General features: G+C 45.2%; 1 protein-coding gene across 1 annotated transcript; it reads left to right on the forward strand.

Moving 5' to 3' along the window:
• Positions 1-609: 609 nt before the first annotated feature.
• LOC123167831 (phytolongin Phyl1.1) lies at positions 610-2312 on the forward strand. Its single transcript, XM_044585691.1, has 2 exons — positions 610-864; positions 1020-2312. Exon 2 carries the CDS (start codon positions 1223-1225, stop codon positions 2054-2056), a length of 834 nt encoding a protein of 277 aa, XP_044441626.1. The 5' UTR covers positions 610-864; positions 1020-1222; the 3' UTR covers positions 2057-2312.
• The last annotated feature ends 10779 nt before the right edge of the window (positions 2313-13091 follow it).

The raw sequence follows: 13091 nt of genomic DNA on the forward strand, positions 1-13091 counted from the left end.
GAGGAAGAAAATGATTCCGGTTAAGCGGATCAGACCCAACCAAGCATGCGTTATAAGTGAAATCATAGTTTTTTTCTTAAATAATATGAATCTTACGTACTTCCGCAGTTCCATAGTGTATTGTGTATAGAATTTATCAAAAGTCACACTTTGCAAAGTTTGACCATGTTTAAAGAGAATTTTTATTGTTTGATTTAGAATACCAAATACATATCATCGGATACACCGCGAGTTAAATTTTCATATTGTATACGTATGGTATTGTAGATATATATAGCTTTCTTCATAAACTTGATCAAGTTTGCTAAGTTTGACTTTTCAAAGAATATGTATGAAACTGAAAAAGTATTACATTTTTGTATCCGGATCCAAATTGTATTGATCTAAATGATAGTCAACCTAAATCACAAACTCGACTCTATTTGTGAAAGATTAAAAATTGAAAAGAAAATATCATATTCCCAAGTTGGGCAAATTGCATCTCTACATACCATTCTTTTAATGCATTTTCGTACGCCTCAATAATGATCCGAAAGCTACATGGTAGTAGTAGCAGCTTTGGACGATTTCCTAGAAAAAGAATAAGAAACGCACACACACACTGCAGACGACACGATGCTCGCTCAAACCTCTCAAACCGCGTCACCACCGTTCCTCCTCCCCCTCGTTGCCGAGTCAAATCCCCACCCCACCTCCGCCCCGGCCAAGTCTTCGCCCTCCGTCTTCCCCGACAATAATATGATCTCTCTCTCCCCCCTCGCCTTCCTCGGTCTCATTCTCTCCCTGTCCAAATCTCCATCCAGGACAGCGCCCCTCTGATCCGCCCTCCTCCCCTCGCGACCCGGCCACGCCATTTTTATCCAGGTATTTATTCCCCAGATCACTTTCTTTATTTTCCGTGATCAAGAAATGGTCTTTCTCGCATCCTTGATGCGCGATTCTAGGCTAGTAATGGGGGCAGAGGCAGTGGCTCGCGCGAATTGCGGCGGACACTAACCGCGCTCCGCTGATTTTTCCAGTTCTTGATCCGTGATCCTCCCCGCCGCCCCCTGCCAAGAAGCTGCCGCCGGTCGCCGGAGAGGAGGACCGGCGTGAATCGCTGCCGGATTCCGTCCTTGTGGGTTGGATTCGTCGGAGAGGGCCCCGGTTCTTGAGGTTCGGAATCGGGGCAGGTTGTCCGTACGAAGGGTGAAGCTGTCGCTTCGTTCTTCGGGGGCTTTTGATGAATTCTCGCCGATCCAGGTCTGTGAAGCTACTGTCGTCGCGCGCCAAGCCCCTGGAGGTTGACGTTGCAGAGGAGGACCCGCGGATGAGCTCGTCGGCCGACAACACGGTGTACTGCTGCATTGCCAAGGGGAACAAGGTCATATACAGCTACAGCAGCAAGGATGGTGACTCGCAGACCGAGGCCACCGCGGCGCTCTGCCTCGAGAACGTGCCTCCCTACCACCGGCATTACATCCACACTTCGGGGTCGAGGAGCTACGGCTATCTGATGGCAGACGGGCACACCTTTTTCGCCATCATCGACCCGAGCGTCGGGAATGTTGGTGCCTTGCAGTTCCTGGAGCGTGTGCGGGATGAGTTCAGGAACACGAATAGGAATGGGTTCCATGACACGCTGGTTCCGGCTGTCCAGAGGCTGGTTGCTTCACTGGAGAAGATGCCCCGTGCCGCACTTGTACCTGAGGGTGGTGCGCAAAGGGGAGGGTCGAATGGCAGCTCGGGCTGCACATCGTCGAAGGCGCCTCTTCTTGGAAAAGGCAGTGGCAGGAAGGATAAGAAGAAGGCAAAGGAGAAGGGGATGCCTATGGGGGATGGCGAAGATGAGCACCATGGCACAAGAGGTTTGAGAATTGATGTGCAGCCAGAGGATGTTGGCGGCATGTCATTGGAGCGCAGCACAAGCCAATCCAGGCTACGGAGGCAGCAGTCGTCGCGGTCACTTTGGATGCGCCATGTGAAGATCATCATCATTGTTGATGTTCTCGTTTGTGTGGTATTGTTTGCTGCTTGGCTTGCCGTCTGCAAGGGTTTCCAGTGTGTGTCCGGGTGATTTATCTTGTTGTAGCTGCTGGGGGATCAAGAAGTTTCAAAATGCAGTGAGTTTTGGTATGTTCCTTTCCAGAAAGGTAGATATAAGCCAAGAAAATGGTAATGGAGGGGATTTGAACTACGCTTAGCAATATGTTCAGGATCAGATGATGAAGAATTGAGGTTTTTTCTGGTGAAGATGTACATATGCTTCATCTCTTGTACATGAGATTTCAATATTATTTTTTCACAGACGTGACGTTTGTGGTCTTTCTGTAGTCTGAGTTCATCTTGTGTTTATATTTTTGCTTTCGTTGATACTTGTGCAGATGTTGTACCTAATTGTTTCATTGCCCTCCATTCCATGACCTTTTGGTGGATTTCTGCTCTTACAAGAGTTTAGTTCTGAGTTCTGATAGGTTGTGAAGTTGTGATAGGTTTAGATGCTCGGTAAGTAGCTATTTTCACACCTTGGTATGAAAATGATCCTTGCTAGATAAGGCCACATTAGGTTAATTCTGCAGGACTGGCCATGGATTTGTTGTCCCCAATACCTGAATAAACATGTAAATAATCTTTTTTATACATAGATACACACTGATCAATACTCTGAAGAGTTAGGAGCAGTTGTTTCCTGAAGATGTGAAATCCATGCAGGTAAGATCTGAAGTTAATACAATATTGTCTTGGCTTGGGATTTTCTATCAGCTGCGTATAGCTGCAACTGAATAATCAGTCGGAAGCTCGTACTTTGGTATGGTGTAGGAGCGTGAAAACAATCACTTTTTAGTCACAAGTGGTACATGACGCGGATGCACATTGTCATTTTCAAATACTATGATGATTATATATGTGAAATCAGTGAAAACAATCGTATCAAGCAATCAGTGGTACCTTTTTCTCCTTTTTCTTCGGAAATACTCCCTCTGTAAATAAATATAAGATTGTTTAGATCACTTAACGATTCTTATATTTCTTTACAGAGGGAGTATCTACCTGTAAATTTATTGAAGCACGACACCAATTACATCACAATGCTTGGTATCAAAGATGGCCTACACTTCTATGGTAATAATAATTTTGAAAGATGGCCTACACTTCTATGGGTCGCATGATGGGTGAAAATGGCCTACACTTCCTCAGCATCACTTGTGAACCATGCCTCATGGGCAAGATGACTAAAACTCCGTTCTTCGGAACAATGGAGCGAGCTAATGACTTATTGGAAATAATACATACCGATGTATGCGGTCCGATGAGTGTTGAAACTCGCGGTGGGTATCGTTATTTTCTGACCTTCACAGATGATTTGAGCAGATATGGGTATATCTACTTGATGAAACACAAGTCTGAAACATTTGAAAAGTTTAAAGAGTTTCAGAGTGAAGTGGAGAAACATCGTAACAAGAAAATAAAGTTCTACGATCTGATCGCGGAGGCAAATATTTGAGTTACGAGTTTGGCCTTCATTTAAAACAACGTGAAATAGTTTCACAACTCACGCCACTTGGAACACCACAGCGTAATGGTGTGTCCGAACGTCGTAACCGTACTTTATTAGATATGGTGCGATTTATGATGTTTCTTACCGATTTACCACTGTCGTTTTGGGGTTATGCATTAGAGACAGTTGCATTCACGTTAAATAGGGCACCGTCTAAATCCGTCGAGACGACACCGTATGAACTGTGGTTTGGCAAGAAACCTAAGCTGTCGTTTCTTAAATTTTGGGGTTGCGATACTTATGTCAAAAGGCTTCAGCCTGATAAGCTCGAACCCGAATCAGAGAAGTGCGTCTTCATATGATACCCTAAAGAAACAATTGAGTACACATTTTACCACAAATTCGAAGGCAAGATCTTTGTTGCCAAGAATGGAAACTTTCTAGAGAAGAAAGTCTCTCAAAAGAAGTGAGTGGAGGAAAGTAGAACTTGATGAGGTAACTGTACCTTCTCTCAAATTGGAAGGTAGCTCATCACACAAAACCGTTCCCGTGATGCCTACACCAACTAGAGAGGAAGCTAATGATAATGATCATGAAACTTCAGATCAAGTTACTACTGAACCTCGTAGGTCAACGAGAGCACGATCCGCACCAGAGTGGTACGGTAATCCTGTTCTGAAAGTCATGTTACTTGACCATGACGAACCTACGAACTACTCCCTCCGTTCCTTTATATAAGGTGTATTTGTTTTTTGATAAAATTTCACAATGTAAGATGCATTTGTTCTAATTCCTTGTAATTCTGATCTTGGCCCTCCAGAAAAAGGAAAGCATATCTCTCCTGATTGCATGTATCTCCCCTAGTAGAGAAAGAAAATGAAACTATCTCTCTCCCGATTGTGTGTATCTCTCCCTTTCCTAGCCTAAATGATTTACTTGCCGCTAATCTACGAATTAGACAAGGGTAATTTCGTCCTAAATAGTCCATAATTATGTGCCTTGGTTAACGTGCTAATAATAATACACCTTAGATAAAGGAATGGAGGGAGTATGATGAAGCTATGATGAGCCAGATTCTGATAAATGGCTTGAGGCCATGAAATCTGAGATAGGATCCATGTATGAGAATAAAGTATGGACTTTGGTGGACTTGCACGATGATTGGCGAGCCATAGAGAATAAATGGATCTTCAAGAAGAAGACTGACGTTGATGGTAATGTTACTGTCTACAAAGCTTGACTTGTCGCAAAAGGTTTTCCACAAGTTCAAGGAGTTGACTACGATGAGACTTTCTCACCCGTAGCGATGCTTAAGTCTGTCTGAATCATGTTAGCAATTGCCGCATTTTATGATTATGAAATCTGGCAAATGGACATCAAAACTGCATTCCTTAATGGTTTTCTTAAAGAAGAGTTGTATATGATGCAACCAGAAGGTTTTGTCGATCCTAAAGGTGCTAACAAAGTGTGCAAGCTCCAGCGATCCATCTATGGACTGGTGCAAGCATCTCGGAGCTGGAATATACGCTTTGATGAGGTGATCAAAGCATATGGTTTTATAAAGAATTTCAGAGAAGCCTGCATTTACAAGAAAGTGAGTGGGAGCTCTGTAACATTTCTAATATTATATGTGGATGACATATTGTTGATTGGAAATGATATAGAATTTCTGGATAGCATAAAAGGATACTTGAATAAAAGTTTTTCAATGAAAGACCTCGGTGAAGCTGCTTATATATTGGGCATCAAGATCTATAGAGATAGATCAAGACGCTTAATAGGACTTTCACAAAGCACATACCTTGATAAAGTTTTGAGGAAGTTCAAAATGGATCAGTCAAAGAAAGTGTTCTTGCCTGTGTTAAAAGGTGTGAGGTTGAGTCAGACTCAATGCCCGACCACTACAGAAGATAGAGAAAAATGAAAGTCATTCCCTATGCCTCAGCCATAGGTTCTATCATGTATGCTATGATGTGTACCAGACCTGATGTGTGCCTTCCTATAAGTTTAGCATGGAGGTACCAAAGTAATCCAGGAGTGGATCACTGGACAGCGGTCAAAAACATCCTGAAGTACCTGAAAAGGACTAAGGATATGTTTCTCGTTTATGGAGGTAACAAAGAGCTCGTCGTAAATGGTTACGTCGATGCTAGCTTTGACACTGATCCGGATGACTCTAAGTCACAAACCGGATACGTATTTATATTGAATGGTGGAGCTGTCAGTTGGTGCAGTTCCAAGCAGAGTGTCGTGGCGAGATATACGTGTGAAGTGGAGTACATAGCTGCTTCAGAAGCAGCAAATGAAGGAGTCTGGATGAAGGATTTCATATCCGATCTAGGTGTAATACCTAGTGCATCGGGTCCAATGAAAATCTTTTGTGACAATACTTGAGCAATTGCCTTAGCGAAGGAATCCAGATTTCACAAAAGAACCAAACACATCAAGAGACGCTTCAACTCCATCCGTGATCAAGTCAAGGAGGGAGACATAGAGATTTGCAAAATACATACGGATCTGAATGTTGCAGACCCGTTGACTAAGCCTCTTCCATGAGCAAAACATGATAAGCACCAAGACTCCATGGGTGTTAGAATCATTACTATGTAATCTAGATTATTGACTCTAGTGCAAGTGGGAGATTGAAGGAAATATGCCCTAGAGGCAATAATAAAGTTGTTATTTTATATTTCCTTATTCGTGATAAATGTTTATTATTCATGCCAGAATTGTATTGATCGGAAAACTTAATACATAGACAAACACTGTGTCCCTAGTGAGCCTCTACTTGACTAGCTCATTGATCAAAGATGGTTAAGGTTTCCTAACCATGGACATGAGTTTTCATTTGATAACGGGATCACATCATTAGGAGAATGATGTGATGGACATGACCCATCTGTTAGCTTAGCATATTGATCGTTCAGTTTTGTTGCTATTGCTTTCTTCATGTCAAATACATATTCCTTCGATTATGAGATTATGCAACTCCCGGATACCGGAGGAATACCTTCTGTGCTATCAAACGTCACAACGTAAATGGGTGATTATAAAGATGCTCTACAGGTATCTCCAAAGGTGTTTGTTGGGTTGGCATAGATCGAGATTAGGATTTTTCACTCCGAGTATCGAAGAGGTATCTCTGGGCCCTCTCGATAATACACATCACAAGAAGCCTTGCAAGCAAAGTGACTAATGAGTTAGTTGCAGGATGATGTATTACAGAGCAAGTAAAGAGACTTTCCGGTAACGAGATTGAACTAGGTATGAAGATATCGACGATCGAATCTCGGTCAAGTAACATACCAATGACAAAGGGAATAACGTATGTTGTCATAATGGTTCGACCGATAAGGATCTTCGTAGAATATGTAGGAACCAATATGACATCCAGGTTCCGCTATTGGTTATTGACCGGATAAGTGTCTCAGTCATGTCTACATAGTTCTCGAACCCGTAGGGTCCGCACGCTTAACATTTGATGATGATTTAGTATTATATGAGTTATATGATTTGGTGACCAAATGTTGTTCGTAGTCCCGGATGAGATCACGGACATGACGAGGAGTCTCGAAATGGTCGAGAGGTAAAGATTGATATATAGGATGATAGTATTCGGACACCGGAAGTGTTCCGGAATGTATCGGGTAGTTATCGGAGTACCGGGGGGGTTACCGGAACCGCGGGGGGAAAGATATGGGCCATAGGTGGCCCCCACCCCCCAAGGAAGGAGGCCGAGTGGGAGAAGGGAAAGAGGGGATTCGGCCCCCTTTCCTTCTCTCCTTCCTCTTCCCTTTTCCCCCTCCGGCAAATATGGAAGGGGGGAGGCCGAATTGGGGAGGACCCCAAGTAGGATTCCTCCTACTTGGGGCGAACCCTTGCTGCTCCCCTCCCCCTCCCACCTATATATACGTGGGGAAGGGGCGCCTAGAACATACAACAACAATCTTTAGCCGTATGCAGTGCCCCCCTCTACAATTTACACCCCCGGTCATAGTTTTGCGCTGCTTAGGCGAAGCCCTGCGAGAATCACTTCACCATCACCGTCACCACGCCGTCGTGTTGACGGAACTCATCTACTTCCTCGACACCTTGTTGGATCAAGAAGGCGAGGGGCGTCATCGAGCTGAACGTGTGCAGAACTCAGAGGTGTCGTACGTTCGGTACTTGATCGGTCGGAGCTGGAAGAAGTTTGACTACATCAACCACGTTGTCAAACGCTTCCGCTTACGGTCTATGAAGGTACGTAGACACACTCTCCCCCTCTCGTTGATATGCATCTCCTGGATAGATCTTGCGTGAGCGTAGGAATTTTTTTTGAAATTGCATACTACGTTTCCCAACAGTGCTTGATCTCTTGGATTCCCTGAGCGGCGCATCAGATAGTCACCATGCGTCATTGCCTCCTCACTTCCGTGGTTGGGTAAATGGTGCGATGATGTCTACTACGTAGTTTTATCTTGTAGACTCTGCTGGGCCTCCAAGCGCAGAGTTTTGTAGGATAGTAGCAAATTTCTATCAAGTGGACGACCTAAGGTTTATCAATCCGTGGGAGGTGTAGGATGAAGATAGTTTCTCTCAAACAACCCTGCAATCAAATACAAAGAGTTTCTTGTGTCCGCAACACACCCAATACAATTGTCAGTTGTATAGGTGCACTAGTTCGGCGAAGAGATGATGATAGATGTCTAATATGGATGGTAGAAATAACTTTTATAATCTGAACAAATAAAAACAGCAAGGTAGCAAATAACAGAAGTGTGTGAAAATGGTGTCTCAATGCTTATAAACAAGACCTAGGGTTCATACTCTCATTAATGCAATCTCTCAACATCATTAACATAACTGAATCACATAACAATCCCTCAAAATGTGGCAAAGAATCACTCCAAAATCTCTATTCCTATCGGAGAAAGTAGGATGAAATAGTGTAGGTAGTAAACCACCTCAAAGTTGTGTTTCCAATCAATCTTATGAACCACCCCAATGTGTCATGAATAGTTCTAGAGATCGTACGACAATAACACCATATGATATGCATCAATCAACTCTAATGTCACCTAGATAGGATAACGTCACCACGAGTATCCGCGAGTGACACATGCAGCAAGTGACCTCAAATCCAAAATACTAAATCCAACATAAAGAAACCTCAAAGAGCAAGACCCAATTCACCACACAAATAAGAGAGGGAGGTGAAGGTAATGTGATCCAACTTTATTAACAAAGCTCATGATACTACAAGATCATGTCAAATCAACAACACGAGAGAGAGAGAGAGAGAGAGAGATCAAATACATAGCTACTGGTACAAACCCTGTGGATGAACTACTCATGCATCACCATCGAGGTAGCAAGGATGATTGATGTCTACTATGCAACCTTCTTCTTGTAGACATTGTTGGGCCTCCAAGTGCAGAGGTTTGTAGGACAGTAGCAAATTTCCCTCAAGTGGATGACCTAAGGTTTATCAATCCGTGGGAGGCGTAGGATGAAGATGGTCTCTCTCAAACAACCCTGCAACCAAATAACAAAGAGTCTCTTGTGTCCCCAACACACCCAATACAATGGTAAATTGTATAGGTGCACTAGTTCGGCGAAGAGATGGTGATACAAGTGCAATATGGATGGTAGATATAGGTTTTTGTAATCTGAAAATATAAAAACAGCAAGGTAACTAATGATAAAAGTGAGCACAAACGGTATTGCAATGCTAGGAAACAAGGCCTAGGGTTCATACTTTCACTAGTGCAAGTTCTCTCAACAATAATAACATAATTGGATCACATAACTATCCCTCAACATGCAACAAAGAGTCACTCCAAAGTCACTAATAGCAGAGAACAAACGAAGAGATTATGGTAGGGTACGAAACCACCTCAAAGTTATTCTTTCCAATCAATCCGTTGGGCTATTCCTATAAGTGTCACAAACAGCCCTAGAGTTCGTACTAGAATAACACCTTAAGACACAAATCAACCAAAACCCTAATGTCACCTAGATACTCCAATGTCACCTCATGTATCCGTGCGAATGATTATACGATATGCATCACACAATCTCAGATTCATCTATTCAACCAACACATAGAACCTCAAAGAGTGCCCCAAAGTTTCTACCGGAGAATCAAGACGAAAACGTGTGCCAACCCCTATGCATAGGTTCATGGGCGGAACCCGCAAGTTGATCACCAAAACATACATCAAGTGGATCAATAGAATACCCCATTGTCACCACGGGTATCCCACGCAAGACATACATCAAGTGTTCTCAAATCATTAAAATACTCAATCCGATAAGATAACTTCAATGGGAAAACTCAATCCATTACAAGAGAGTAGAGGGGGAGAAACATCATAAGATCCAACCACAATAGCAAAGCTCGCGATACATCAAGATCGTATCACCTCAAGAACACGAGAGAGAGAGAGAGAGATCAAACACATAGCTACTGGTACATACCCTCAGCCCCGAGGGTGAACTACTCCCTCCTCGTCATGGAGAGCGCCGGGATGATGAAGATGGCCACCGGTGAGGGATCCCCCCTCCGGCAGGGTGCCGGAACAGGGTCCCGATTGGTTTTTGGTGGCTACAGAGGCTTGCGACGGCGGAACTCCCGATCTATTCTGTTCCCCGATGGTTTTAGGGTATATTGGTATATATAGGAGGAAGAAATACGTCAGGGGAGCCACGAGGGGCCCGCGAGGGTGGAGGGCGCGCCCAGGGGAGTGGGCGCGCCCCCTGCCTTGTTCCTTCCTCGTTGATTCCTGACATGCACTCCAAGTCCCCTGGATTGCTTCCGTTCCAAAAATAACTTTCCTGAAGGTTTCATTCCGTTTGGACTCCGTTTGATATTCCTTTTCTGCGAAACACTGAAACAAGGAAAAAACAGAAACTGGCACTGGGCTCTGGGTCAATAGGTTAGTCCCAAAAATAATATAAAAGTGCATAATAAAGCCCATAAACATCCAAAACGGATAATATAATAGCATGGAACAGTAAAAAATTATAGATATGTTGGAGACGTATCAATGATGAAGATGGCCTTCTTGATGGCTTGCCCCTCCGGCAAGGTGCCAAAGAGGAGGTGAGGTCGCTTTGAAACAGAGGCTTGCGCCGACGGAGTAAAAGTTCTATGTTTTTTTGGGGGGTTTATCAATTTATAGGAATTTTCAACGTTGGAATCACGCCAAAAGGAGTTGCGAGGGACCCACAAGCTCAGGTGGCATTCCTACCCCCAGGGCGTGCCACCTGAACTTGTGGCCACATCTTGGGTCTTCTGGTCCTTCCCCAAAGCTACGGGGGTCTTTTATGTTCCAAAAAAATAGTCAAAAAGTTTCGTCGTGTTTGGACTTTGTTTTGTATGGTTTTTCTGCAAAACCAAAAACAAGCAGAAAACAGCAACTCGCACTGGGCACTAGATTAATATGTTATTCCATAAAGAAAAAGTCCATTTTACTACCCTGAACAAAGTAGGTGGTTCACATTACCCCCTGATTTTTTTTGGTTCCCTTACCCCCCTAAACAAACCCATACCGGACAAAAAAACACTCGGTGGTTTGCCCAGACCAGATGCTGACATGGGCACGGTCAAAGGTGGTAATTGACCTGCGGGTGGGTCCCGCTTGTCAGTTTTTTATCTAAGAAATAAAGAAAAGAAGTACTGTACCTGGGCCTTACCTATTGTAAGTTTTGGCCCAGCCCAACCCAAAGAGGGGTAGGGTTGTCTTCAACCCCTAGCCAGGAGGACGACGTCGTGGCAGAGTGTGCGACGCCAATCTCCCCCTTCTGCTCCATGCTGGCGGCCTCCCCGTGCCCAACTCCTCGCCCAGGAGATGAGCCCTACCACCTGCACCTATCCTCTCTCTCTCAGAATTCACCCTTTCTCTCTCTCTCTCTCTTTCTCGGATTCATCCATCGCAGTGAGCACCGCCCTCCATCGACATAGCCACCAGCCACCCCGCCACCAAAACATCGTGTCCAAAGCCTCCAAGATCTCATGAAGGTCCTCTACACCGACGGAATCGGGATAAAAAGCCCGGAGCTGACCCAATCGAGCCGTCTTCTCAGACTGCGGCCGTTGGACGCCGACGAGTGATTTGCCACGCACCAATGAGCCCCGGTCTAGCCGTTGCGTGCATTAGACTCGCGTGAGCCTCTCCTAGTTTCCCCTCTGCTCGGGAGCTTGCACTCGTGTTGTAGTTGTCGTCCATGTGAGCTCATCACCGTCGTGCGCCATGGCACATGTGCTCCTCATTTTCGAGCTCCCCTTTGTGTCGTCATGCTGCCTACCGTGCTCAACTGGTCCGTAGATGCCGCCCATCTGCATAGTTCGCTCGGGTTCATGCCGTAATGCCGACATCGTCGGACCCGTGGCTCTTCCGCTGCTTAGCTCTGTTGCTAGCCTACTTCCGACCCTCCCACGGCCTCCCAGGACCACCCATGGATGCATGCGAGTGGGGTCTACACCTTGGTAGCCTCAAACGTCGTTGTCGTCGTCTTTGGCGAGACTCCACCATGATTCAAGGTTGCCGACGGTTAACCCCAGCCATGTCGATGTGGCATCATTAGTTTAGGTTGACTAGGGTTAGTCTGATACATTGGCATGTGGGTCCCCTTCTGTTAATGATGTAGTTAGGGCTAAATTAGTCCTTTGTTAGTCTCCATGCAACCGAGATGTGGGCCGCATGTGTCATATTTGACTTGGCTCAGTCAATGTTGACCGGGCCCAATAGTTAGTGAGAGTGGCTAGTTGAGAGGGACCTGAGGGAGTCCTGGATTCGGGGGTCCTTAGGTGTCCGGCCTATTCGATATGGGCCGGACTGTTAGGCCGTGAAGATAAAGCAGGAGACTGACCCCCGTGTCCGGGTAGGACTCCAATATGCGTGGACGGCAAGATTAGTGTCCGGATGTACTATTTCCTTCTCTTGTAAACCGACTCTGTACAACCCTAGGTCCCTCCAGTGTATATATAAACCGGAGGGTTTAGTCCGTAGAGGCCATCAGAACAATCATAGGCTAGACAATTAGGGTTTAGCCATTATGATCTTGAGGTAGATCAACTCTTGTAACCCCTATACTCATCGAATACAATCAAGCGGGACATAGGGTTTTACCTCCTCTAAGAGGGCCCGAACCTGGGTAAATATCGTGTCCCCATTGTCCCCTGTTACCATTGATCCTAGACTCACGGCTTGGGCCCCCTACCCGAGATCTGCCGGTTTTGACACCGACATTGGTGCTTTCATTGAGAGCTCCGCTGTGTAGTCACGAAAAGCGATCCATGGCTCGCCTCGTCATCAACAACGATATCACCTTTGGAAGGAGCCTAACTTCAGGACAGGTCCTCCAGCTTGCCGGTTTCATCATTGGTACCCGCATGGCCATCAAGCCGGCAGCGTCCCCCGCGGTCGCTAAACGGCACCCCCGCATCGGTCTCGAATACTCGGAAAAGATGGATCCGGCGGACATCTCGTCCTTAAACAAGCTGCTAGATCTCATTGCCACCCTAGGGCTTTCGACAGACTGTGATCGGATCAGGTTTAAACCTGACCAGAGGGAGATAAACCTCCCGCCGATCACTCACCTGGTTTCGGTCATCCAGGAACAAGCC

The sequence above is a fragment of the Triticum aestivum genome, chromosome 7D (genome assembly GCF_018294505.1).
Source record: "Triticum aestivum cultivar Chinese Spring chromosome 7D, IWGSC CS RefSeq v2.1, whole genome shotgun sequence".
Classification (NCBI taxonomy): domain Eukaryota; kingdom Viridiplantae; phylum Streptophyta; class Magnoliopsida; order Poales; family Poaceae; genus Triticum; species Triticum aestivum.